Consider the following 23,483-nt stretch of genomic DNA (forward strand, 5'->3'; position numbering starts at 1 on the left):
TCTACTCAACAGGCTGCCTTTGAGCCTCACCTCCATGTGTCAGTATTGCCCTGCCCCAGGACTCTGAAGGCTGAAGGCTGTGGTGCAGCACACAGGAGAGCTGGGGACTATGGTCACTGACCAAAACACTCAAAGCAAAATGTGGCTAAACCTCACAACACGACCAGTTCACACTGCAGTCAGCCTGGGAAGGGGAGTCATGTAAACTTTGCAGTCTTGTTGGTTTGGAAGCGGTGTCACTGTGGATGCAGACCAGACTGATCTGGCTTAAGTTCCTCCTAAGTGCTGGGATTAGAAGTGTGTGTCACAGGCCAGGCATGGGCGTAGGAGGCAGAGGCAGGTGGATCTCCGTAAGTTCAAAGCCAGCCTGGTCTAAAGAGAGAGTTCCAGGTCAGCTGGAGCTACGTAGAGAAACTCTGTCTCAAAAAAAACAACCAAAACAAAATGTGTGCCACCGTGCCCAGAAGCATTTCGGTGTTGACCAGGCCTAAGACTGGAAGGGATAGGAATTCAGATTTCCAAAGGAGCTGGCCAGGCACAAGCAGAGGACAGAAAAATTAGGAGAAAAGAGAGCAGCCATTTTGTTTGTTTTTCCCCGGAGAGGGGCACTCAAGAGGACGAGGCAGGAGCAGCAGCAGTAGAAAGCAGCCTGGTCTTCTCAGGTCCAATACAGACAGGGATCCATAGCAAGTCCAAGGTCAAAACCAAAACAACAGCAGGATGTAGTTAGTGTGCAGAGAGAGCTCTTGTCCAACTTCCAGGAGACCCCAGCTTCCATCCCAGCACCACAAACACCCAACACTAACAGCTGCAACACTGTCATGAGAGCCTGGCAGCGGTGGCGCAGGCCTGGAATCCCAGCAGAGCCAGGCGGATCTCTGTGAGTTCCAGGCCAGCCTGGGCTACAGAGCTAGATCCAAGATCCAAGCTACACAGAGAAACCCTGTCTCGAAAGACAAAACAAACAAACTGTCCTGAGTGGACTTTTCAAGAATGGCCACTCAGCATGCCTGTGGGGAAAGCCAGGAATGTTAGATCAGCGGGCTACAGCCCTCTAGCTTCGGGTGTACGTAGTGTAGCAACCAGGGCAGTCTCAAAAGCAAAAGAAAAAAGGGACATTTGAGGAATGTTCGTTTCAACATACATCAACGCTAAGACATGTTTTCCTGCCGTCAGAAAGTCCTGAACTGCAGAAAGTGATGGGCGTGGGTGTAGGATGGAAAAAGTATGGTGGCACTTGCCCTGAGGAGGCTGAGATAAGAGGACCGCAAAGTTCAGGCTCACTTGGGCTGCAGAGTGAAAACCTGTTTCAAAACAAGAAAGGACAGTGTGGTCTACAGAAATGATTAGAAGTGAGAGCAGAGGACCTGGGTTCATTTCTCCCCAGCACTTATGTCAGCCAGCTTACTGCTCCCTCTTCCGGCTTCCAAGAGCACCCATACATTCCTGCATAGATGTATTCAGTCACATAAATACAAAATAAACCTTTTGCTTGTTTTGTTTTTTTTTGTTTTTCGAGACAGGGTTTCTCTGTGTAGCTTTGCGCCTTTCCTGATCTTGCTTTGTAGCCCAGGCTGGCCTTGAACTCACAGAGATCTGCCTGCCTCTGTCTCCCACGTGCTGTGATTAAAGGCGTGTGCCGCCACCCGCCAGGCTAAAATAAACCTTTTTTAAGGAAAAAAAAAAATGGGGTTGGGGATTTAGCTCAGTGGTAGAGCGCTTGCTTAGCAAGCACAAGGCCCTGGGTTCGATCCTCAGCTGGGGGGAGGGGAGGAGAAAAAAAAAAGTGACAGCCTCTCCAGGCAGTGGTGAATTCGAGGCCAGCCTAGTCTACATAGTGAGTTCCAGGACAGCCAGGACTACACAGAGAAACCCTGTCTCAAACCCCCCACCCCTACCCACAAAGACAGCCTCTTTTCACCTTGCTTCCTCTTACCCAAAAGGCCACTCTTGTCTCAGGCTAGGGGGTGTGACTCAATGTAGAGCTCCTGTCTAGAATCCCCCCATGAGGAGCTGAAGGTGTGGCTCATTGTAGTTTTGAACTGCCTATACAAGGTCTCAGCTTCCATCTCCAGCCAGACTGATTTGTGAGGATTCAGTAAGTTTGTCATGAGGTGTTTGGGAGGTGGTATTCCATATATGTGTATATAATGTGTGTATGTATGTGTATAATGTGTATATACATGCATATAAAAGCTAGTGCTGACAGGCACCAGCTGTCCCAGAAGTCAGGCCAGTTCTAGGGCGTGCAGCCTTGTTCTTGTTCCTAGGGTCTAGGGTAGGCAGTAGGGATGGTGCAGTTCTCCCAGTAGGGTGTGTCATACATGATTAGAACATACCTGACCCACAGGGGCTTCAGAAGGGGCAGAGTGGCCAGAAGCAGCAGTTGGCTCATGTCCCTGTCAGCTACAAGGTGGGATTCAGTTAAGCTGAGATTATAGTCTTTTGTTTACTCTTGTTTATTGTGTGCCCCCGTACTCGTGTGCGTGGAGGTCCGAGGGCTCCAGGGGATCGAACTCAGGTCCTCAGGCTTGGCAGCCAGCGGTTACCAGCTGAGCTAGCCCCTGAAGAGCCCTTGTTAAAGGAGAAGTCCAAGGTTCATGTTAACAAAGGCAAACTAAATGGAGCATGGTGATGCTGGCTTGTCCTTAACTTGGAGAGAGGAAACAGGAAGATGAGGTGGTCTCAGCAGAGCCAAGAGCCTTCCAGGAGTTCTGAGGGCTAAGGCAAGGGAACTTGAGGAGATGGAGGCCAGGCTTCTTGTCTCTTCACCGCTGCTGTGGACACAGGTTAGTGATGGGGCTCACTACGAGTGTCTGCAACGGCTGACACTGATTGGCCATTTGGCCTTAATCCAGGCTGTATTCTGGCTGGAAGCTGCGCATACCTGTCTTTGCCTCTTGTTCCTCATGGCCATTGGGGCAGAGTGACCCAGTTTCTGCTCACACAGAGCACATGTGCTGTGTGATCTTATTTCCTCTTGTCCACCCAAAACTTCACAGTTTCCATGGTGAGACCCCCCCACCCCTTTTTCTGTTGAGACAGCCTAATGTAGTCCAGGTAGTTCTCAACACTCTTGAAGTAGCAGAGGATGACCTTGAACTAATCTTCCTGCCTCCACTCCTCAAGTGCTGGGATTACTGACCTTCATAACCATGTCTGATTCATGTGATGCTCAAATTGAACCAAGGGCCCCCTGCATGCTAGTTAAGCACCCTGTAACCTGATGTCCAGCCCCTTCCCTATCCTGCGTGTGTGTGTGTGTGTGTGTGTGTGTGTGTGTGTGTGTGTGTGTGTGTGTGTGTAGTCACTGCATGTCCTTTATTTTGCTTTGTTTTGAGACAGGGTTTTTCTGTGTAGCTCTAGCTGTCTTGGAACTCCTACCTCTGCCTCCCAAGTGATGGGAGGCATGCTGGGTTTCTCCTTGTTTTAATTTAAATTTGAATTTTTGTCTATTTTAAATGTTTCCTTTATTTACTTTATGGTTTTTTTTTTTGAGACTTTTTTTTTTTTTAAGATTTATTATGTATACAGTATTCTGTCTGCATGTGTCACTGCAGGCCAGAACAGGGCACCAGATCTCATTACAAGTGGTTGTGAGCCACCATGTGGTTGCTGGGAATTGAACTCAGGACCTCTGGAAGAGCAGTTGGTGCTCTTAACCACTGAGCCATCTCTCCAGCCCCCTTACTTTATGTTTATAGTTACTTTGTCTGAATGTGTATCTATATGTACTTGCTGGTGCCCTGGAACTGGAGTTCACAGATATTTGTGAGTTGCCAGGTGGATGGTAGGTCATGACTAATCCCTGTCAGCACTCAGGAAGCAGAGGCAGGTGAATTTCTGTCAGTTTGAGGCCAGCCTTGTCTATATAATGAATTTCAGGATAGCTGGAGCTACATTGTGAGACCCTGTCTAAACAAGCAAATAACCTCCCCCACACACACAAATTCAAACATATCCATACATCCAAAAAACAAAGCAAAACAAAAAAAAAACCCAAAATACAAAAAACTTGCCAGTGACCTGCCTTGAAGTGTGGTACCATGTTTCCTGCATCCCACCATCTACATGAGTGATAATTGTTTCATTATTATTATTATTTTGTTTTTTGAGACAGGGTTTCTCTGTCCTGGATCTCACTCTGTAGCCCAGGCTGGCCTCGAACTCACAGAGATCCGCCTGCCTCAGCCTCCTGAGTGTTGGGATTAAAGGCGTGCGCCGCCATTGATGAGTAACCTCATAGAGAAACCTCATAGCTAGGGCATGTTGGCAATGCCTGAAGCAGCTAAGGCAGGAAGATTTGGAGTTCGATACCAGCCTGGGCTACATAGTAAGACATTTCCTAAAAACAGTGACAAGGTGGGGAAGATGTCTCAGCATGTAAAGGCACCTGTGGGAAAGCCTAAAGACCTGAGTGGACTAATTCCTAAGAGTGATCCTCTGACTTCTACAAATTAGCTGTGGTGTGTGTGTGTGTGTGTGTGTGTGTGTGTGTGTGTGTGTAGGGAGGGGCAGAGAAGGTGAGAGCAATAGTTGCTCTTCCAGAGGACCCAGGTTCGAGTCCCAGCAGCCACATGGCAGCTCACAACCCTCTTTAACTCCTGTTCCAGGGGATCGTAACCCCTTTTCTAGCCTGTACAGGCACCAGGCAAGCACAAGGTATATAGACATACATACAGGCCAAATAACCATACACACACAAACATATAAAACTTAAATTGTTTCTCCAGACAGCTCTGCCCCACCTGTTCTTCAGTCTGACTTCCTGCTGCAGTGACAGCCCACTCTCCCGCAAATGTGTTGGGCTCTGCTTCCAAAGCAGCTCGCGCCATTGAGTGCCATCAGCAGCCCGGTCGCAGCTGTCTGCCCTCCTCCACTCAGCCCTGGGCTCTGCCTAGAAGAGTTGTCGCTGTTGCTGTTGCTGAGGCAGTCTTGTATAGTCCAGGCTTGCTTTGATCTCACTAGGTTGCCGAGGATGGTCTTGAGCTCCTGATCCTTTTTCCTTCACCTTTTGATTACTGCTGTGTCGCACTATTCCTGGGTTCTCCAATCTTTTTATTTTTTGGGGGGGGACAAGGCCATAGTTGCCCAATTAGGTTTTGAACTCATTTTATAGTCCAAGCAGGCTCTGAATTGCTATCTGTGTCCATATGTGCCATGTGTGGGGCTCAGGGAGCACTTTGCTCCTGCTACCTACCATGTGGGTTAGGAAGATTGAACAAGTTGTCATGCTTGATGGCAGGCAAGGACCTTTACCAGCTTAACCCTCTAGCTGCTCCCCTCCCAGTGTTTTGCCTGCATGTATGAGTGTGTAAAGGTGTCAGATCTTGGAGTTACAGACAGTTGTGAGCCACGTGGGTGCTGGGAATTGAACTCAGGACCTCTGGAAGAGGTCTTAACTGCTGAGCCATCTCTCCAGCCTTTTTTTTTTTTTTTTTTTTTTTTTTAATCAGCTATAAAACACGAGAGTAAATAAAGCCAGCCCACTCTCCAGGGCATTTGTTCCAGTTGACAGACATCATAACTTATAAGTGCCGTGAGGGACACCTGTTTAAAAGAAGGTAAGGGATAACTTCTCCTAGCAAGCAAGAGGCTCTGGATTCAAATCTCAGTACCCAACAGGTAGCTCGACAGCCTTGTATGGTGGTGTACACTCCCAATAAAGGTGGAGACAGAAAGCTCCGGAGTTCCAGCTCAGCTTGGGTTAACATTTGAGTAGATACGACGCCAAGCACTTATCACTAAGTTAGTTTGAGCTGTACTCTAAGGCTAGGTAATATCAAAACCCGAAGCAAGAAATACCACTGCGCAGTTCACATCAAGGAACTGCCGGCACACTTAACCGCTGGAAGACACTAGGGGCAGTGGGCGTGCCCAGAGCGAATGGGCACGCGGCTAGGCCGGGCCTCTCGGTCGCAAGGCCCGCTGGGAGTTGTAGTCCTTTATGCACCTTGCCACGTCACCGCCTCCAAGATGCAAGCACTCCGCTCCTTTCTTCCACCCCTCGCTCTATTGGTAGGTTCCGTCGCGCCGCCCATTAGCCCGTCTACCGCGGACTTGGTATGGCCCTACCGACCCGAACTCTGTTACAGTTTCTCCCTCTTGTCAGTTCCAAGTCTGAAATCCTCCCTCTGACCTTGGTACGCTCCAGCCACACCCCCCTCGCGGCCCTCCATCAGTGTTTCTCAGAGCAGGCTCCCCTTCTCCACTTCCGTTAATTGGCGCCGCCTCCCCCTCTCCTTCTGCGTTGGTCGGCGCCGGGCCCCCCTCTCGCTCCGCGTTGGTCGGCGCCGGGCTCCCCCGCTCGCTGCAGTGGTTCGGCCGCGGCGACCCTCAGCGGCGCGTCCCCCGCCGCCGCGGTCCCGCTCCGCGTCTCCCCGAAGCCGCGCTCCCGCGCCTATCGGTCGGCGGACCTGCAGCCCCCCGTGAGGCCCGTGGCCTCCCGCTCGCCATGGTCCGCCCGCGCCGTGCCCCGCACCGCTCCGGTGCCGGGGGCCCCCTCGGAGGTCGCGGCCGGCCACCGCGGCCCCTGGTCGTGCGCGCCGTGCGCTCGCGTTCCTGGCCTTCTGGTCCTCGAGGCCCGCAGCCCCCGCGGATCCGGGCCCGCTCGGCCCCTCCCATGGTGAGTCCCCGGGTGTGCTTCCAGAGCCTTCCACGCACGCCCCGCCCTGCCGCCCCTCCCCTGGCGGGCGCCTTTGTCCGCAGCGCCCACGGGTCTCCCGCGGGAGGGCGCACCGGGGTCCCGGATCAGCCCTCGGTCGGCTCCCGGCGCTCCCCTTTGTTGCGCGGCGGCCTGGGCGGGGGGCGGGGTACGGGGGCGGGGCGGGTTCGAATTACTGCTGACCGCGCGGCCGCCTGCACACGCGCGCGGGGGGCGCCTGGCGTGCGCGTTGGTTTTTCCAATTGCAAAGTTGGTCCTCGGGCTTCGGGTCTAGAGATGCGCGAGGCGGCCGGCGGCGAAGCCCGGCGTACACACTCGCACCCAGCTGTTGCTCGCGGGGGCGTTGTCCCCCGGGGCCAGATGGCGACTGTGGACAGTCCCCTCCATTTGCGCGCCCGCCCCGCGGCGAGCCCAGACCTTAAGCCTTAAGGTAAGGCTTAAGGTAAAACATTCAGCTCTGTGGGTTCGTGTGGCTATCACTTCTGCCCACACTGTACCGTGCGCGCACTTTCTAGAAACATTGAGGTTTTCTTGGGGAAACAAAACTGCCTATTGTGATGGTTGACTCGTGGCCGCACCTGCGCATGCTTGGCCAGCTGTGCGCTATTCCCTGGCTTGGCTCTGACCGCTTCAATACTCCGCGACGACGTTGCCCTCGGAGGTGAGGCGAGTTTGCCGCCGGATCACCTGCGGAACGCAGACACACCCCTTGCTGTGATGCAGCTTAGGCCTGAAGCTTTCCCTTGGTGTTGAAGCTGCTCCCTGCGGCCTCAGATGCGGCCCTTCCCCACAAATGTGGCTTGGCTTTGCCATGCAGTGCACAGCAAGTCAGGCATGCGTGGACACGAACAACTTCGGAGCCGCGCTTAGCGGAGTCCCTAACCGTGCTGTTGGCTTCCAGTGTGTTCCCCTGATATTGTGGACATACAGGTGTTGTTGCGGGGCAGGCAAAACACATCGCAAGCATCTCAGTGGTCACACACACACACACACACACACACACACACACTCTCTCTCTCTCTCACACTCTCTCTCACACTCTCTCTCTCTCTTATATAGTCTGGGATTTCGTTTGGGTCCTTAAGTATGTTTACCTGATTTTCATTTAGGCCCGACTGTGTGGTGGTGCACACACTGACACATGTGGCCACTTGTAGTGTTGTCTCAAAGCACGTGTGCAGGCCAGGCAGCCCAGGTGCCCGATGGCTGTAATCCCGAGAGCTTGGTGCTGCAGGGCTGTGCTCATCACGAAGGCCCTTCAGCAGTGTTCACTGAAGACCTAGGCTGGTCTGCTGCTTAAGCCGCCGGGAGAACACTTTCTGGTCTGTCATCACGCGGGGTATAAAGGCCTCATGAGCTTAGAAATGAGCAGCGGATGCATTCGCCATTATCAGAAGGGTCTTCAGCCTGGAGGCACGCACGGGTCTGTCTGTTCAAAGGCTGGTCCAGGAGCCCGCTTGTTTTTTGGAAATGTTTTGGCTGAAAAGAGTTTAGCTTGTACTCTGGGGGTTGGGGAGGGGGATGTGTGGCTTCACTTAGCACCATCATTCAGCATTCCTCCAGGTCAAACCTTTTGGTGCAAGGTAGCCTCTGGGAGTCTCCCCATTTTTCTCCAGGATGGTCTTTTTGGTTTTTGGGCGATGCCTCCTGGGGGTCCTCAGGGAAGGCTATCATTTGTGGGAGTCTGCTCTTGGGGGTGACAGTGGTCTTAGGGTGGCTCTGAGCACTGGGCCCAGATGCAGTCCACAGCTTTCTGACAGATAGGTCTAAGAGAATGACAGGATGGTTGCTTTGAGGTCTTGACTGCGGGCAAGGGATTGGGCGACCTGGAGTAGTGTGTACCAGGGACTGAGTCTGGACCTGAGGATGTCCCCTCTGGGAAGTGTGGACTGGTCTAGCTTTGAATGACCTCAGAATTCTCCCTTCTGCCGCAGGAAGGTGCTCGAGTCTTTGGGGCCCTAGGGCCTATTGGGCCCTCTTCACCTGGGCTCTCTCTGGGGGGACTTGCAGTGAATGAGCACCGGCTCAGCAACAAACTGCTGGCCTGGAGTGGCGTGCTGGAGTGGCAGGAGGTGAGCCTGGCTGGGCCCAAATCCCAGGGCCAGTGGAGGGTGTGGATAGCCTGGGCACTTTGCTGAGCCCTCAACCACCTCTCCCACCTGCAGAAGCGTAGACCCTTCTCGGACTCCACAGCAAAGCTGAAGCGCACCCTGCCCTGCCAGGCCTACGTGAACCAGGGCGAGAACCTGTGAGTGTGGGAGTGGGCAGAGCCCGGGGCAGCCTAGGATGCAGGGAATGGCTTCTGATGCACTCCCTACTGCAGGGAGACGGACCAGTGGCCCCAGAAGCTGATCATGCAGCTCATCCCACAGCAGCTGCTGGTGAGACCAGTGGGACTGTGCCCCCAGAACCCCAGCCTGCCCCCAGAGCCAAACTTTCACCCCAGGATCTCCCCCACACTAGCCTCACCATGATCAGCGGCTCTTCTTATCACCCACAGACCACACTGGGCCCCCTGTTTCGAAACTCTCAGCTGGCCCAGTTCCACTTCACGAACAGAGACTGTGACTCGCTTAAGGGCCTCTGCCGCATCATGGGCAACGGCTTCGTGAGTGGGGATGGGGGACAGTGGGGTGGGACCTAGTTCTGTCCTGTGATGGGAGTCTTCCTGTACCTCTTAAATGGTCATCCCAGGACCTTGGTGAGGTGGCACTGTGAAGCAACAGGTACATGAGCCTATGAGTTGGCCAGAGTGTATGGCGCTCCTCATCTCCTGCCAGTGGAGTGGAGTCCAGTATGCCTTGCTACTCAGGGGTGTGTGTGGGTGTGGGTGTGTGTGGTGGCCAGCCCCTCCTACTATTGTGGACCCAGTCTGAGGTCACTGGACTGTAGCAGGTGGCGGGATAGGGTCAGAGGAAGTCACCAGCCCATGCATGCAGAGGATTAGACTCCAGGCTCTTCCTCGGCTCTGCCTTAGGCTGGTCTGCCCTCCTACTTGGCCACCTCCAAGGATGTGTCCTGTTTCTGGGACCCACAGACTGGGACATGTGAGGCCGCAACTTTGTACCAGCAGCAGCTCTGGGATAGTATCCTGGAGCTGGGCCCAGGATCTGGAGAATTAGTCCAAAAGGCTGGCTGGTGAGGTACAGGTTCTACATCCTGGCACAAGATGGGGTGGCCTACAAGTAGCCGTCCTCCCATGGAAGAGGGACTGGGACCTCAGTGTTGTATAGCAAGAGCGGTGTGGCAGTCACTATGTATGCTGTTGCTGTGCCTTACAGATGGGGTACTGGGGTCCTAAGATGGGAGGTGGGGCCTGCCTTGGGTGGAACAGCAGCCTGCCTACTATCTGTTCTTTAAAAATTTAAGGATTTTGTTTTGTTTTTTTAAGTGGTATGTATGTGTCACGTGTATGCCTGGTGCTGCAGAGACCAGGAGAGGGTGTCAGATCCCATGGGACTGTATGAAGATTGTGAACTGGGGACCAAGTCTCGGTCTAAACAAGCTAGTTCTCAGTGCTGAGCCTTCTCTCCAGCCCCCTGCCACCTGCAACTAACCCAGGAGCAAGGCTGGAGTCTGGAGAGAAGCGGGGGACACGGCCATGTGCGTCCTTGGCTCCCACTGTCCCTGCCCTGTTAGTCGCTGGGCTGAGGAGGTAGCAAAGAGTGATTGACCTGCTCTTGGGAAGCCCTGACTGCGCTGTGTTTTAGTGACTCTGGCCTGTCCAAGCAGGTCAGCTGTTGAAGGTGGAGGGCCAGGCCCCTGATCTGCAGCCCTGTCCCCACAGGCGGGCTGCATGCTCTTCCCCCACATTTCTCCTTGCGAGGTACGCGTGCTGATGCTCCTGTACTCATCTAAGAAGAAGATCTTCATGGGCCTCATCCCCTACGACCAGAGCGGCTTTGTCAACGCCATACGGCAGGTCATCACCACTCGTAAACAGGTGTGCCAGCTGAGTGCAGCCTGGGCCTGGTGCCACGGTTGGCTCCCCATCTACATTTGAGTGGCGTGGAGTGTGATGTGAAGGCAGAAGTGAGGAGCATGGGGGCTGTGGAGAGGCAGTGGCGGGGCTTGGTGGGAAAAGTAGCTTTATAGGGCTTTGAAGTGCACAGGGACAACTGGGGTGAGTCCTGGGGTAGAGTCCTTTGCAGAGCAGGAGGCCCCAAGTCTCTGGAGGGTAACAGTGTGTCCTGGCACCTGGCTGCCAAATGTTCATGGTGTCCGCCTGCTAGCTGCTAAAGGTAGCTGTGGGCCTCCACACTACCCAGGGGCTGAGACTTGTCTTAGGTCACTTGGGAGCACAGAACCAGTCTGCGGCCTGCTGGAGTTGTGGTCAGGGCTGCAGCCAGCTAGTGGGAAATTAGGAGCCGCAGCTGCTGGCAGTATACTGGTGTCCTGTCCACAGGCTGTGGGTCCTGGAGGTGTGCACTCTGGACCTGTTCAGATCGTCAACAACAAATTCTTGGCATGGAGTGGTGTCATGGAGTGGCAGGAGGTGAGCTGCGGGGGCTGTGTGGGGCTGTTGGCCCTCCCCTGCCCCCCCCCTGAAGTGCCCTCTCGCTCTGCCCCAAAGCCCAGGCCTGAGCCCAATAGCCGGTCCAAGCGGTGGCTGCCATCCCACGTCTACGTGAACCAAGGAGAGATCCTGTGAGTAGGGGCGGGGTGGGGGCAAGCAGGCACATGGCAGTGCAGGCCACTGTGGGAGGCCCTCCGGATTGACACTGCTGTCTGCTGTGGCAGGAGGACAGACCAGTGGCCACGGAAACTCTTCATGCAGCTCATCCCACAGCAGTTGCTGGTGAGCTGCAGGGGCAGACCCTGGGGCGGGCGGGTACAGTGCTGCCCGGCTTCCACAGAGCTGGCTTCACAGAGTGGGCCTTGGCCTTCTACAGACCACCCTTGTGCCGCTGTTCCGGAACTCGCGTCTGGTACAGTTCCACTTCACTAAGGACATGGAGACGCTGAAGAGCCTTTGCCGGATCATGGACAATGGCTTTGTGAGTGGAGGGCAGCGGCCAAGGAGAGGCAGGCGAAGGCGGCTCGCCACCTACCTCTTTCCATGTTCAGCCCCCGCGGCCCTCAGGCCCTGACTGGTGGCCTCTACTGTCAGCAGGCCTAGCTAGAGGGCCCTGCTTAGGCCAGTGCCTATCCCCTATAGCACAGGCTGCCAACCACTGCATGCCCTGACCAGCAGGTGATCCCTGAGCTGGAACTCACTCGTGAGGTACCTCAGGACACTGTGAGGAGCCCTTGGTTATTGGCACTGTTAACAGCAGGGTCTGTCAGAGTCTCGTGGGCCTTTTTCCAGTGTAAAGAAACAAGGACTTGCCCACGGTGGGGCCTACATGCCTGGCAGCCTTGAAACCTCTGGGACCTGCTTTTAGGGGTCCAGTTGTTCCCAGATGGGCCAGCTTGTGGCTGAGGGAGTGGGAATATGAGTGTGCTGACTTGGGCCTGCTGGTAGGCGGGCTGTGTGCACTTCTCCTATAAGGCTTCCTGTGAGGTCCGTGTGCTTATGCTTCTGTACTCCTCGGAGAAAAAGATCTTCATTGGCCTCATCCCGCATGACCAGAGCAACTTTGTCAACGGCATCCGTCGGGTCATTGCCAACCAGCAGCAGGTCCTGCAGCGGAGCCTGGAGCAGGAGCAGCAGCAGCGAGGGGTGAGGCAGCTCTGCCTTGCATGCAGCCATGGGCCCTGCCCCCGGGGGCCCACTTCTGAACCTCTCCTGGCTTCTCTCTCTAGATGGGTGGCTAGTGGACTCCCGGGCTGGGCGGGCCACAGTCCCAGACGAGGCCCGATGGAGACTGGTGAGCAGCCCTCGTTTATTCAGGTGGCGGCGGCGGGGGGGCCCTGGCTTTAGGGAAACTGCTGCCGTGAGGCACTGCCTCCTGGGACCTGTGCCCCTGGCAAGGTATGGGTGCCAGGGCCTTAGGGGTAGGGTGCAGACTCAACGAGTAGAAGCCACCCCTTCCTACTGCCTCCCAGGTCAGATGCTTCTGAGCAGGGGCTCCTGGGGACTGTACCTGCCCAGCAGCCTGGAGGACAGCGTCCTGAGGTCTCCAAGGATGGTCCTTGCCCCTCTATGTTTCCCTAATAAAGCCTTTTAACCCACACGCTGTCCCTCCCTGCCAATTGTATGCTCAGTGCAAGATGGATGGGTCCAGAGGTCACAGTGTGGGTCCACCCCACATGCGGAGCTGCTGAGTCTGGCAGTTGGGGAGATGTGGAGCGTTAGACCATCTCTAGGTGGAAGGTAGGCTTATCAGGCTAATTACCCACATGACAGCCTTCCTTTGATACATTTAATCTACTGTGCCTGATCGAACTCCCATCAGGTCAGCGTCCCACAACTGGCTTCTGACACCTGTTGCTGAATCCTCCACCCCAAAATGGCCCTGGCTGCTCAAGTCCCCAGGCCAGGTGTGGTAGGTGCTGCACAGGAGCCCACGTGTAAGCCTGAGTTCACTGTAGAGGGCCATGGCAGGTTGCCTCCCACATTCCCAGCAAGGCAGCCATGAACAGAGTAGCAGCAGTAGTGTGTTTATTGCGGGCTCAGCCCTCCAAGAACTGGCAGTACAGCCGCTGCAGCGCTGGGTCCAGATGCGGCCGGAGTAGGAGTGGGATCTGAAGTATCTCTAGGAAGCCCTCAGCCAGTGTGGGGGGCTCAAACTGCTTCCTGCGGGACATATGTGTATGGGTGAGGCTCTGCACACACCACCACCACCACCACCACCACCACTTCCTGCACCCTCCAGCCCCCTAAAGTCCCTGAACCTGTAGCTGAACATGACCATGTCTGACACCGGTGCATGTGAGGGATCAGTCATCTCTCGGAACTGCAAAAAGAGGCATGGAGGTCAGGGGCCATTGGGGCTTAGGTGAGGGCGAGGCCTGGAGAGTGTGGCTCACCCTGTTGTTGTGACGAGCCTGCTCTAGTGTAGCACAGAAGTTGAAACAGCGGCAGGGCACGCCTGCATCTCTGGCACACTGGATGTACCTGTGGAGGAAGCAGGTGCTGCGGTCACTGCCAGCCAGCACTCCACACCCCACCCCACCCCACCCCGCCACGGGGTTCCAGTACCTGGCCCGACTTGGGACATCTGGATTGGTGTTGTCAATTACAACTTGCTTCCCCTGCCTCAGTGCCGCTTGGCATGAGCTCACACAGCGCTGCCACGACCCCAGTGTGTCCTAGGACAGGTCACAAGTCAGTCTGGGGAGCCCCACCCCCAGGACAGTGCTCAGGGAGGAGGGTGAAACCTCACCCTGTTTATATAGACATATCCAGCTGACACCAGGTGCTCCTGGACGAAGGTGGACTTGCCGGCTGTGGGGACAGTGTGGCCATCAGCTAGTGTCTAGGACCCAAATGATTGAAAGGGGGAGATGGAGGTCGGGCTCTAGCATCTCACCCCCAGGGAATCCTACTGTGACCACCACCTCCGGGTTGGGGCTGAGGAGGAAGCTGGACTCTGGTATGTAGAGGGGCCCAGCGCTGGAGACGGTTCTCTGGCAGAGGAACAAAAAGCATAAGCCGGGGAAGCCGAACATGGGCCTCTCACCCTTTCCTTTTGTGCCTCACCGGGTCGAAAGCTGGAAGCTCAAAGCCAGCTGCTGGCCACTTGAGGAAGAACTCCTCTGGAGTGGCAAAGGGCAGGCCGATGTTAAGGGCGAACTAGGAGGAAAGATGGTCAGAAAGATCAGAGGTGCAGCAGGGGTGAGTGGGAGGGAGGTCCTGGGCAGGGACAATGGGGGAAACGGGTGCCAGCAGGCTCACCAGGCGGTCTGCGCAGGAGAAGTCCTTCTTCTTTCTCCCCGGGGCCCAGTTGGCTGGGCGCCCTGCCGCATCTGCAAGGGAGTCCACCACTGAGCTCAGAATGAGGTTCCTGACACCCTCAGAAGCCTGTTCCTCTTACCTCCCACGAAGATGCTGTCATCCATGGAAATGGGCATGCCCTCATTGGCCTGCAAAGAGAGGCAGTGAGAAGCCCCTCTTATCTGGGAAAGCACCCCCTATACACAAGGGCTCAGCTGCTGAGTGTCTCGTCTGCTCCCCCAGTGGCCTGCAGAGGGCGTACATCCCACAGCAGCCCCAAATTCCTGCTCTTCCTGCTTGGGTTATGGCCCTTAATCAGGGTCTGCCTTACTGGATCTGTGTGGGGCATACCTGGCGAGCTCTCCAGCCATGCGCATCTCTGCTCACCTAACTGCTTCAGACCTCTCAGGAGGCTGGAGTAGGTCCCCTGCACCTCAAGGCATTTACAGTCTTCCCCTGTGTGCAGACTCTTGACCTGCAACTTCTCAGCAGTTTTGTTTTTCGAGACAGGGTTTCTCTGTGTAGCTTTGTGCCTTTCCTGGAACTCACTTGGTAGCCCAGGCTGGCCTCAAACTCACAGAGATCCGCCTGCCTCTGCCTCCCGAATGCTGGGATTAAAGGCGTGCCACCACCACCCGGTAAATAAACTTGTGTTTATGTGCATACTTTTTCTTTTTTTTTTGAGCTGAGAATCGAACCCTGGGCCACTGAGCTAAATCCCCAATCCCAGCAGTTCTGCTCTTTAGAGAGATTGAGAGCTGGTCTCCCAAGTCCAAAGCTGGGATTGACAGACGGCAAGGAGGGCAGAGGAGCAAGAGCAGCAGAGCTTGAGGGGCTGGGGATGGCCACACAGGGAGGACGCTCACCTGCTCTTGAAGGTGTTCCCACATGCCGCTGACTGGCTTCCGGTGTAGACCTGTATGTGTTGCCACCAGCACCTGTGTAGGTGGCCAGGTCACACTGTCTTCAGTGCTGGGGTCTCTTCTACTGTCAGCATAACCCAGCAAAGGCCTCCAATGCAAGCCTCTCTGGGTCCCTTCCACACAGCCCCTCAATGTCCCTTCTGGCTGTACCTGAAATGGGACCCCCAGCTTCTCCAACACAGCCTCCACCTTGGCCTTGAACACCTCTGCCTGCAGCTTCCCTCGTCCAATGCCCATTTGATTGGTGAAGATTACCAACTGGGGATAGACAGGGACACACTGGAGCCCCTCACCACAGCTTAGCCTGAACTCGCTACACAAACATGCATGTATCCATGCATACACACACCAGCCCTCACATCTGGCATCTAGAAAATATCTATACATACATCTACATACCTTGTAGCCCTCAGCATCCAGCTCCTGTAGCTTCTTTGGAATCTCTGGGTACAGAATCCTAAGGTCCGAGGGAAGTAGCAAATGTCTTGTAGCCTAGAAGACTCTGGGCTCCCATCCCAGCCTCTTCCCATGTCCCACCTCACCTCCAGTCACTAGGGCTAGTGGGGAAGACCTTTCCAGAGCGGGTGGTGATGAGAGTCCCATCTAGGTCAAAGGCAGCCACCTGGGATCACCAAAAACGGACAGGAGAACTGTTATCCCTGACCTTCCTCACAGGCTGGCTGACACCAGCCCTTTGATACGGGGTCACCCTTAGGAGCAGGTCACAGTGCATGATTGAGGTAGAGAAGACAGCACAGAACCTTACTGCTCCTGTGTCCTCTGCTCCCCTTTCCAGCCCTTAATGGACACCTGTGTCCTGAGCCCTTTCCCTGAGCATCTCCGGGGAGGATTATGGCTCAGAAAGAGCAAAGGTCTTTGTTGGAGGAGCTGGAGAGATGACTCGGTGGTTAAGAGCACACACGTGAACCCAATGCTCTTTGGCCTCTGCAGGCACCTGTATACATATGATACAGGTAAAATCATTCAGGCTCACATAAGAAAATAAGTAAATTTTTAAAACAAAACTCATTGCTGGCTGAGTGCCCAGCCAAGGGACTAGACTCCACATTTTCAGTGGCCTCATCATTTCAGAGTGGTCCATAAACATATCCAAAAATGGTCTGGTCATCACTGATCACAGGGCCTGATCTGTCCCGGCAGCCACCACTGGTGTCTCAGCAATCTCTGCTCGCAACAGCTGAGGCTCAGAGACTTTTTTAAAGATTTATTATGTATACATTGTTCTGCCTACATGTATGCCTGCGGGTCAGAAGAGGGCACCAGATCTCATTACAGATGGTTGTGAGCCACCCTGTGGCTGCTGGGAATTAAACTCAGGACCTCCGGAAGAATAATCAGTGTTCTTAACTTCTGAGCCATCTCTCTAGCTCGAGGCTCAGAGACTCTGATAAGACCATCCCAGGGCTACTCAGCAAACCTTGGGATTAAATGGCACGACAGTGAACTCACCTTACCCCGGGGCTTCACCCCAGATGCCGTGAACACCAGTAACTTCTTGAAGCTCTCCCAGCCAGGGGACGATTTCCGCACCCGCTTTTTCTGAGGCTCAGCATCCTCCCGGTCCACTGGATCCACAGGAGGAGTGCCTGGAGGAGTATCTGGCTGGGATTCCGATGTGCTGATCTCTTCCCAACGCAGGGTCAGGGGGTGTAGGCCATTGACCAGATACAGGATGTCCCCCAAACTTAGAGAGCCCGACAACCCTGGTTTCAACTCCTGGACCCCAACAGTTGATGGGTTAACGCCTAGCTGTGGAGAAAGGAGGAGCTAGGGTTGGCTCCACCCCCTCAGGGAACACCCGCCTCCCCACCAAGTCCAATACCCCATTTCCCAATCAGATCCTTAATCTTTCCACCTAGTCACTTCGAGCTACCAATCAGAACTTTGAGAGGTTACAGGCGTCCCGTCTGGCAGGAAGGAAAAGCTAACCTGCCTTGTGAAGGGTTGCAATCCATCCCGGCCCCTCCCCCAATCCTTGCTACCCGTTGCTGAGACACTGGTACCTGTTTCACTGCCACTGTCCGGGTCTCAGGGTCTGCAATCAGCTCCACTGAGGGTAAGGGGATGGAGTCAGGCTTTTTATCACGAACGGGGGCGTGGCCAGCTACAGACTACACCTTGCACTTCGGAGGAAGAGGCACTCTCCCCCTCCCCCAACACAGGGCCTCAAGTAACCCGAGGTAGCCTAGAACTCGCCACATACTGGTGGCTGGCCTTAAACTGACTCTCGTGTCTTTCCCACCCAAGTGTCTGGATGACAGGTGTGTGTCACCCTCGGCCCAAGGCAGTTCATTCATTCCTCAACAGGGCCGAGACCTACACTTGGAGAGTCCCTAGGATTGCCAGAGCCCCGGGATTGCCCAGGATCGGTGCTTTGTATCTGCAGGGTCGGCTTGCTCTAAGGAGGCACGGCCCGACGCATCCCGCCGGTGACAATCTCCCGGAGCCGCTCTGCCCTCCCCGAAAGCCCGTCTGGCTCCTGGGTAGGCACAAGCTCCGGACGCCGCAGTTCACTCCCGCGCCCACCTTGATTCCGAGAGCACTTCCGGTCCGTCACCTGGGTCAGGGGCCCCCGACCGAGGACCAGGGCTTGGCCATCCGGCAGGAATATAGGGGGTGGCCCCCCAGCGGGGCTCTGCAGCCACAGGCGGCCCCGGGGTCCCGGCTGTGACATCCCGGGATGCGGCGAAGGAGAACGGACTTCCGCTGTGCTCGCCGCGGCGGGCCTTGGCCCGCTACCGGAAGTCCCGCCCCTCACCCATGGGCGGGTTCAACGTTTCCCAAGCTACCACAGCCCGTGCGTACTAGTGAGGATGGCGTAGTTGGGGTCACTTCCGAATTCACTCCAAAATTCACCACTGCCGTGGGAAAGAACCGTCGGAAGGGCTGGCTCCTCCACAGCGCATGCGCCGCCCCTGACCCGCATGCGGCTTTGCGGGCCGGCGTCGATAGGGGGCGTTTGGATCCGTGGGCACTAGATCCCTACCAGGGAGAGTTACTTAGTTTTCTGTTGCTGAGATAGGGTCTCTTGTTAAAATTCCTTCCTGGGCCGGACGGCGGTGGCGCACTCGGGAGGCAGAGGCAGGTGGATCTCTGTGAGTTCGAGGCCAGCCTGGGCTACAGAGCTAGTCCAGGACAGGCTCCAAAGCTACAGAGAAACCCTGTCTCAAAAACAACAACAACAACAAAAAAGCCCCCCCCTTCCTTCCTGTGGTGCACACCTGTTTAATCCCAGCACTCAGGAGGCAGAAGCAGGCGGATGTCTGGGTTTGAGGCCAGCCAGGACTATAGTGAGGCCCTGTCCCTACCTCTAAATAATAGTTTCTTTCCAAGTGAAGATCTAAACAATGTCCACCCTCCTCCTGAAGTCTGAAAGATAAACTGAAATGCGATTCCACCAGAGATCATTGTGGGGGAATCAGTGAGTTTCCTGGGTTTACAGAGCATCGTGAGGAGTTACTTACTTGGGGTGTGGCGCTACCTGCAAAGGCTACACTGGGTAGCCTTTCTTTAGCTGGCAGGCATGACACCTTTCCCATACTGCACAGGATAGAGCCTTTCCCCCTACTTCTTCATCGCTTATATTCTCTAGCCCCTTTAGGGCAGAACCGAATATAGCAGCTCGTGAGGAGCAAGCAGCAGGGCACTCAAGGTGAAGGTCCCATGACCCTCCTTGTTTCCTCCTTCTGAGAGAGAAATCTGCTGTCAAGAAGTCCAACTGGGCTTATCTTCCAGTCTAGATGAATTATTTGACTTGGACGTTAGTCTACCACAACACCCTAGCTGTCTCAAACTTGCAGAGATCCGCCTGCCTCTGCCTCCCAAATACTGGGATTAAAAGCAAGCACTACAAACAGGCGGTGGTGGTGCACGCCTGTAACCCCAGCACTCGGGAGGCAGAGGCTAGCAGATCTCTGTGAGTTCAAGGTCAGCCTGGGCTACAGTACAAGCTCCTGGAAGATGGGGTACATAGAGGAATCCTGTCCTGAAAAACAAAATAACCCAAATAAGCTAGTACCAGCACACCTGGCCATTGGTGAGATTTTCCTCAGATTTTAAAAGCCTGTAACTGTCTTCCGTTTGCTTTTCTAAAACTGTACTATGCCAATTAAACTGCAGTGACGATTCTATTTCGCCTGCTGGATTTAATTTTAGAATATCATGGCAGATCAGCTTTAAAATGAATGTGTCCATTGGTAAGTCAGATCTCAGCATGCACATTTTTAATGATGGACAAGTACTACCTAGTTGTTAAAAAAAAAAAAAACAACTTTCAGATAGTATATACAATTTTCCTGTTTGCATAATTTGATAGACTTTAGTCCAGCATCCTCATAGGCCCATGACACCATCACTACTTCCTTTTTTTTTTTTTCAAGACAGGGTTTCTCTGTGCAGCTTTGGAGCCTTTCCTGGATCTCACTCTGTAGCCCAGGCTGGCCTCAAACTCACAAAGATCCTCCTGCCTCTGCCTCCCGAGTGCTGGGATTAAAGGCGTTTGCCACCATTGCCCGGCTACTTCCTGTTTTAGAACATTGCTGTCTTCAATTTAATACAGGCTTACAGCACAATGGGAGAACCCCAGAGGGCAGACGTTCGCTTCCGATGTTTTACAATCTTGCATCTAAACTGTTAACATTCAATATGCAGGGTACACAGACAAGGAGCTTCCCTTAAGCATTCAGGAGGGTGGAATCTCGCAGGGAATTAGTATAGGGATATCAAGGTCAGCAAGCAAGGCAACAGTTACCCAAAACGGGGGCCCGGACCCTACAGGTCCCCTCCTATTACTAAAAAAGGAGCTTCTGACTTAGGTTGAGTGGGATGTCAGCAGGTCACCTTACCCGTCATGGAAACACCTGCCCAGGCCACACAGGTGTTATGTCTTAGGTTGGTGAGTGCCCCCCAGATATTACCTGTCTCTGAATACTCATTATCATACAGGCTCAATCGTGTGAGAGCTGCAGAGTTAACTGTTGCCAAAGATCTCAAAGTGGCGCTGGCTTGCAATCTGTGTGTTCGACACAGAAAAGACCAACAGAAGTCTTAACCCACCCATAGCCAGTAGGCTAAAGGCAGCTGAGCCATTCCCTTCCTTAACAAGTCTTACTGAAAAGTGGAGACCTTGTGAGATGGTATCCTGAGAGCAAATGGAACTTGAGGTTGTATATTTATAGCTTTAAAGCCAATTGAAATGTATATAACTATTGATTTAAACTTGTCATGCCCAATAAGATGAAAAGTTAATTAACTGTGGTAGCTACTTTTGCTGCCAGGGTCTCCGCTGTGCTAGCTGTAGTAACCAATTATGAAATGGCAATCCCAGAAACAGTAGTAGTGGTGGTTGTCACTGTTAAAACAGCAACAACGGCAGCAGCGATGTCAAATTCTCTTCTGGAGCATGTGGAGCATTGGCATGGACACAATTCCAGGAACACAAACTGCCAAGGCCCATTATTCTTGATCCCAGCATGACTTAAGCTGGCAGGTCTGCAAAAGAACAACTAAGGCTGGGTGGTGGTAGCACACGCCTGTAATCCCAGCACTTGGGAGGCAGAGGCAGGATCTCTATGAGTTCGAGGCCAGCCTGGTCTACAGAGCTAGTTCAGGACAGGCTCCAAAGGTACAGCGAAACCCTGTCTCGAAACCCCCCCCCAAAAAAAAAAAACCAAAAAACCAACTAAGAACCATAAAGGAAAAACAGGCAGCTCACAAGGAGCAGAACTAATGGTCTCATAATGGCTACATTCAGGCTCACAAATTTTAAGGTATCTTCAAAGGAGGCTAAATGAATTTCAGGAGGCCAAAAATTGTTGCACAGAGCCACTCCTGAGAAGTAGGTACTGCCCCAGCTTGAATAGGATTGTGAGAATGAAAATGCTTAGCTGGCATGCTACAGTTAATAAATGGAGGTCAGTGATCTTCAGTGTTATCCTTAATCTCCTAGGTGTCTGGGTGACACGTTCTCTAACATACTTGGAAAAGCAGTTACCATGCATTACCTTCTGGAGAATCCAACTGCATGGCTGTAGTTCCTAGGCTTACATTAATGCTTGTCAAAGCTGGCCCTATTGGGCTCTCAATCCCCATTGGCATCAGAAGGGGGGAGTTTTTCATGAAGGCCCAATAGGTCTCTGCCATGATGGGTTTCAGCTGCAGCCACAGGGTGCACACAGCGCTCAGAAACCCAATTTGAGGAATTTCATTGTCCTGAGGAAAGACATAAGCAGAACTCTGGGCCCACACCAACACCAGATCGGGTCCCCTCCAAGTGTCAGTAGAGAGATCCTTCTATTGCTCCAGAGGTTGATATGCAACAGGAGCCCTCCAGTGCTTATCTGCAGCAGATACTCTAGCAGAATCCACCAATAAAAATTTAAAATATATAAAACAAGGGAAAGAATAGAATGTGGAGAGGAGGGATGAGCCCCTAGTTTCCTCTTTTTGCTTTAGCAAAATATGTTTGGGTTTTTTTAATAGTTCAAATTTTTCTTTTTTTTTGTATTTTTTCAGATTAATAATTTATTTTTTCTATTATCACCTTGATACAGTATAAATTCTTATCTTAATAGTGTAATGTTTCATTGAGGGTTGCTCAGTAATTGAGTAAAACCAAATCTTATTATAAGCTACAATCATCCTAGGGTCCCCATGCCATATATATAGCCTCGATAGTTCTGTGGGTTGCAGTCTCTTTGTTCTTTGCTTTCCATCTAGAATCCACTTATGAGTGAGAACATACCATGTTCATTCTTCTGGGTTTGGGTTACCTCACTCAGGATGATATTTTCTAGTTCCATCCACTTTCCTGCAAATTTCATGCTGTCATTGTTTTTCTCTGCTGAGTAGTACTCCATTGTGTATATGTTCCACATTTTCCTTTCTTTCTTTTTTGTTTTTGTTTTTTGAGACAGGGTTTCTCTGTGTAGCTTTACGTCTTTCCTGGAACTCACTTGGTAGCCCAGGTTGGCCTCGAACTCACAGAGTTTGCCTGGCTCTGCCTCCTGAGTGCTGGGATTAAAGGCATGCACCACCACCGCACGGCTATACTACGTTTTCTTAATCCATTCTTCAGTTGATGGACATCTAGGTTGTTTCCAGGTTCTGGCTATTACAAACAATGCTGCTATGAACATAGTTGAGCATGTATCCTTGTGGTATGGTTGAGCATTCCTTGGGTATACGCCCAAGAGTGGTATGGTTGGGTCTTGAGGTAGATCGATTCCCAATTTTCTGAGAAACCACCATACTTCCACAGTGGTTGTACAAGTTTGCATTCCCACCAACAGTGCAGGAGTGTTCCCTTTGCTCCGCATCCTCTCCAACATTGACTGTCATTAGTGTTTTTGATCACAGCCATTCTGACAGGTGTAAGGTGGTATCTCAGAGTCCTTTTGATTTGCATTTCTCTGATGATTAAGGATGTTGAACATTTCATTAAATGTCTTTCAGCTATTTGTGATTCTTGTTTTGTGAATTCTCTGTTAAGCTCTTTAGACCATTTTTTAATTGGATTGTTCAGTATTTTGATGTCTAATTTCTTGAGTTCTTTATATACTGTGGAGATCAATCCTCTGTCAGATGTGGGGTTGGTGAAGGTCTTTTCCCATTCTGTAGGCTGTCTTTTTGTCTTATTGACCATGTCCTTTGCTCTACAAAAGCTTCTCAGTTTCAAGAGGTCCTATTTATTAATTGTTGTGCTCAGTGTCTGTGCTGCTGATGTTATATTTAGGAAGTGATCTCCTGTGCTAATGCATTCAAGACTACTTCCTACTTTCTCTTCTATTAAGTTTAGTGTAACAGGATTTATGTTGAGGTCTTTGATCCACTTGGACTTGAGTTTTGTGCATGGTGACAAATATGGATCTATTTGTAATTCTTTACATATTGACATCCAGTTATGTCAGCACCATTTGTTGAAGATACTTTTTTCCCATTGTTTTATGTTGGCTTCTTTGTCAACAATCAGGTGTTCATATGTGCGTGGATTAATGTCAGGGTCTTCAAATTCGCTTCCATTGGTCTGTATGTTGGTTTTTATAGCAGTACCAGGCTG

At 52.8% G+C, this 23,483-nt stretch overlaps 2 protein-coding genes across 3 annotated transcripts; one reads left to right on the forward strand and one right to left on the reverse strand.

The window, feature by feature from the left end:
• Positions 1-6,229: 6,229 nt before the first annotated feature.
• Ptov1 (PTOV1 extended AT-hook containing adaptor protein) lies at positions 6,230-12,780 on the forward strand. The gene is made up of 13 exons (XM_036185909.1): positions 6,230-6,625; positions 8,599-8,736; positions 8,830-8,912; positions 8,988-9,045; positions 9,165-9,272; positions 10,452-10,607; positions 11,070-11,159; positions 11,238-11,311; positions 11,405-11,462; positions 11,557-11,661; positions 12,129-12,326; positions 12,410-12,474; positions 12,653-12,780. The coding sequence occupies exons 1-12, from the start codon at positions 6,455-6,457 to the stop codon at positions 12,419-12,421; spliced, it is 1,251 nt and encodes a 416-aa protein (XP_036041802.1). The 5' UTR covers positions 6,230-6,454; the 3' UTR covers positions 12,422-12,474; positions 12,653-12,780.
• A 411-nt stretch (positions 12,781-13,191) lies between these two features.
• LOC118582787 (polynucleotide kinase 3'-phosphatase) lies at positions 13,192-18,299 on the reverse strand. Of its 2 annotated transcripts, XM_036185892.1 has the most exons (16): positions 17,954-18,298; positions 17,431-17,477; positions 16,877-17,176; positions 15,949-16,028; positions 15,806-15,863; positions 15,557-15,664; positions 15,350-15,421; positions 14,584-14,632; positions 14,445-14,515; positions 14,250-14,342; positions 14,080-14,176; positions 13,933-13,994; positions 13,749-13,858; positions 13,577-13,664; positions 13,442-13,503; positions 13,192-13,343 (listed from the first exon to the last, which is right to left on the reverse strand). In XM_036185892.1, the coding sequence occupies exons 1-16, from the start codon at positions 18,099-18,101 to the stop codon at positions 13,220-13,222; spliced, it is 1,569 nt and encodes a 522-aa protein (XP_036041785.1). In that variant the 5' UTR covers positions 18,102-18,298; the 3' UTR covers positions 13,192-13,219. The 2 variants fall into 2 exon arrangements, with proteins under 2 accessions (XP_036041785.1, XP_036041793.1); XM_036185900.1 differs by lacking the exon at positions 17,431-17,477 and having other exon boundaries at positions 16,877-17,172; positions 17,954-18,299.
• Between the last annotated feature and the right edge of the window lie 5,184 nt (positions 18,300-23,483).

This window comes from Onychomys torridus, chromosome 1 (assembly GCF_903995425.1).
Source record: "Onychomys torridus chromosome 1, mOncTor1.1, whole genome shotgun sequence".
Lineage (NCBI taxonomy): Eukaryota > Metazoa > Chordata > Mammalia > Rodentia > Cricetidae > Onychomys > Onychomys torridus.

What these genes read in the sequence shown, in the direction of transcription:
- Ptov1 (XM_036185909.1), top strand. Translation starts at nt 6,455, where the DNA reads ATGGTCCGCCCGCGCCGTGCCCCGCACCGCTCCGGTGCCGGGGGCCCC. An exon ending in CCCGCTCGGCCCCTCCCATG is followed by an intron (nt 6,626 to 8,598) that starts GTGAGTCCCCGG and finishes CTTCTGCCGCAG; the next exon opens with GAAGGTGCTCGAGTCTTTGG. An exon ending in GTGAACCAGGGCGAGAACCT is followed by an intron (nt 8,913 to 8,987) that starts GTGAGTGTGGGA and finishes TCCCTACTGCAG; the next exon opens with GGAGACGGACCAGTGGCCCC.
- LOC118582787 (XM_036185892.1), bottom strand. Translation starts at nt 18,101, where the DNA reads ATGTCACAGCCGGGACCCCGGGGCCGCCTGTGGCTGCAGAGCCCCGCT. An exon ending in GATATGTCTATATAAACAGG is followed by an intron (nt 13,859 to 13,932) that starts GTGAGGTTTCAC and finishes GACCTGTCCTAG; the next exon opens with GACACACTGGGGTCGTGGCA. An exon ending in ATGGTCATGTTCAGCTACAG is followed by an intron (nt 13,344 to 13,441) that starts GTTCAGGGACTT and finishes TATGTCCCGCAG; the next exon opens with GAAGCAGTTTGAGCCCCCCA.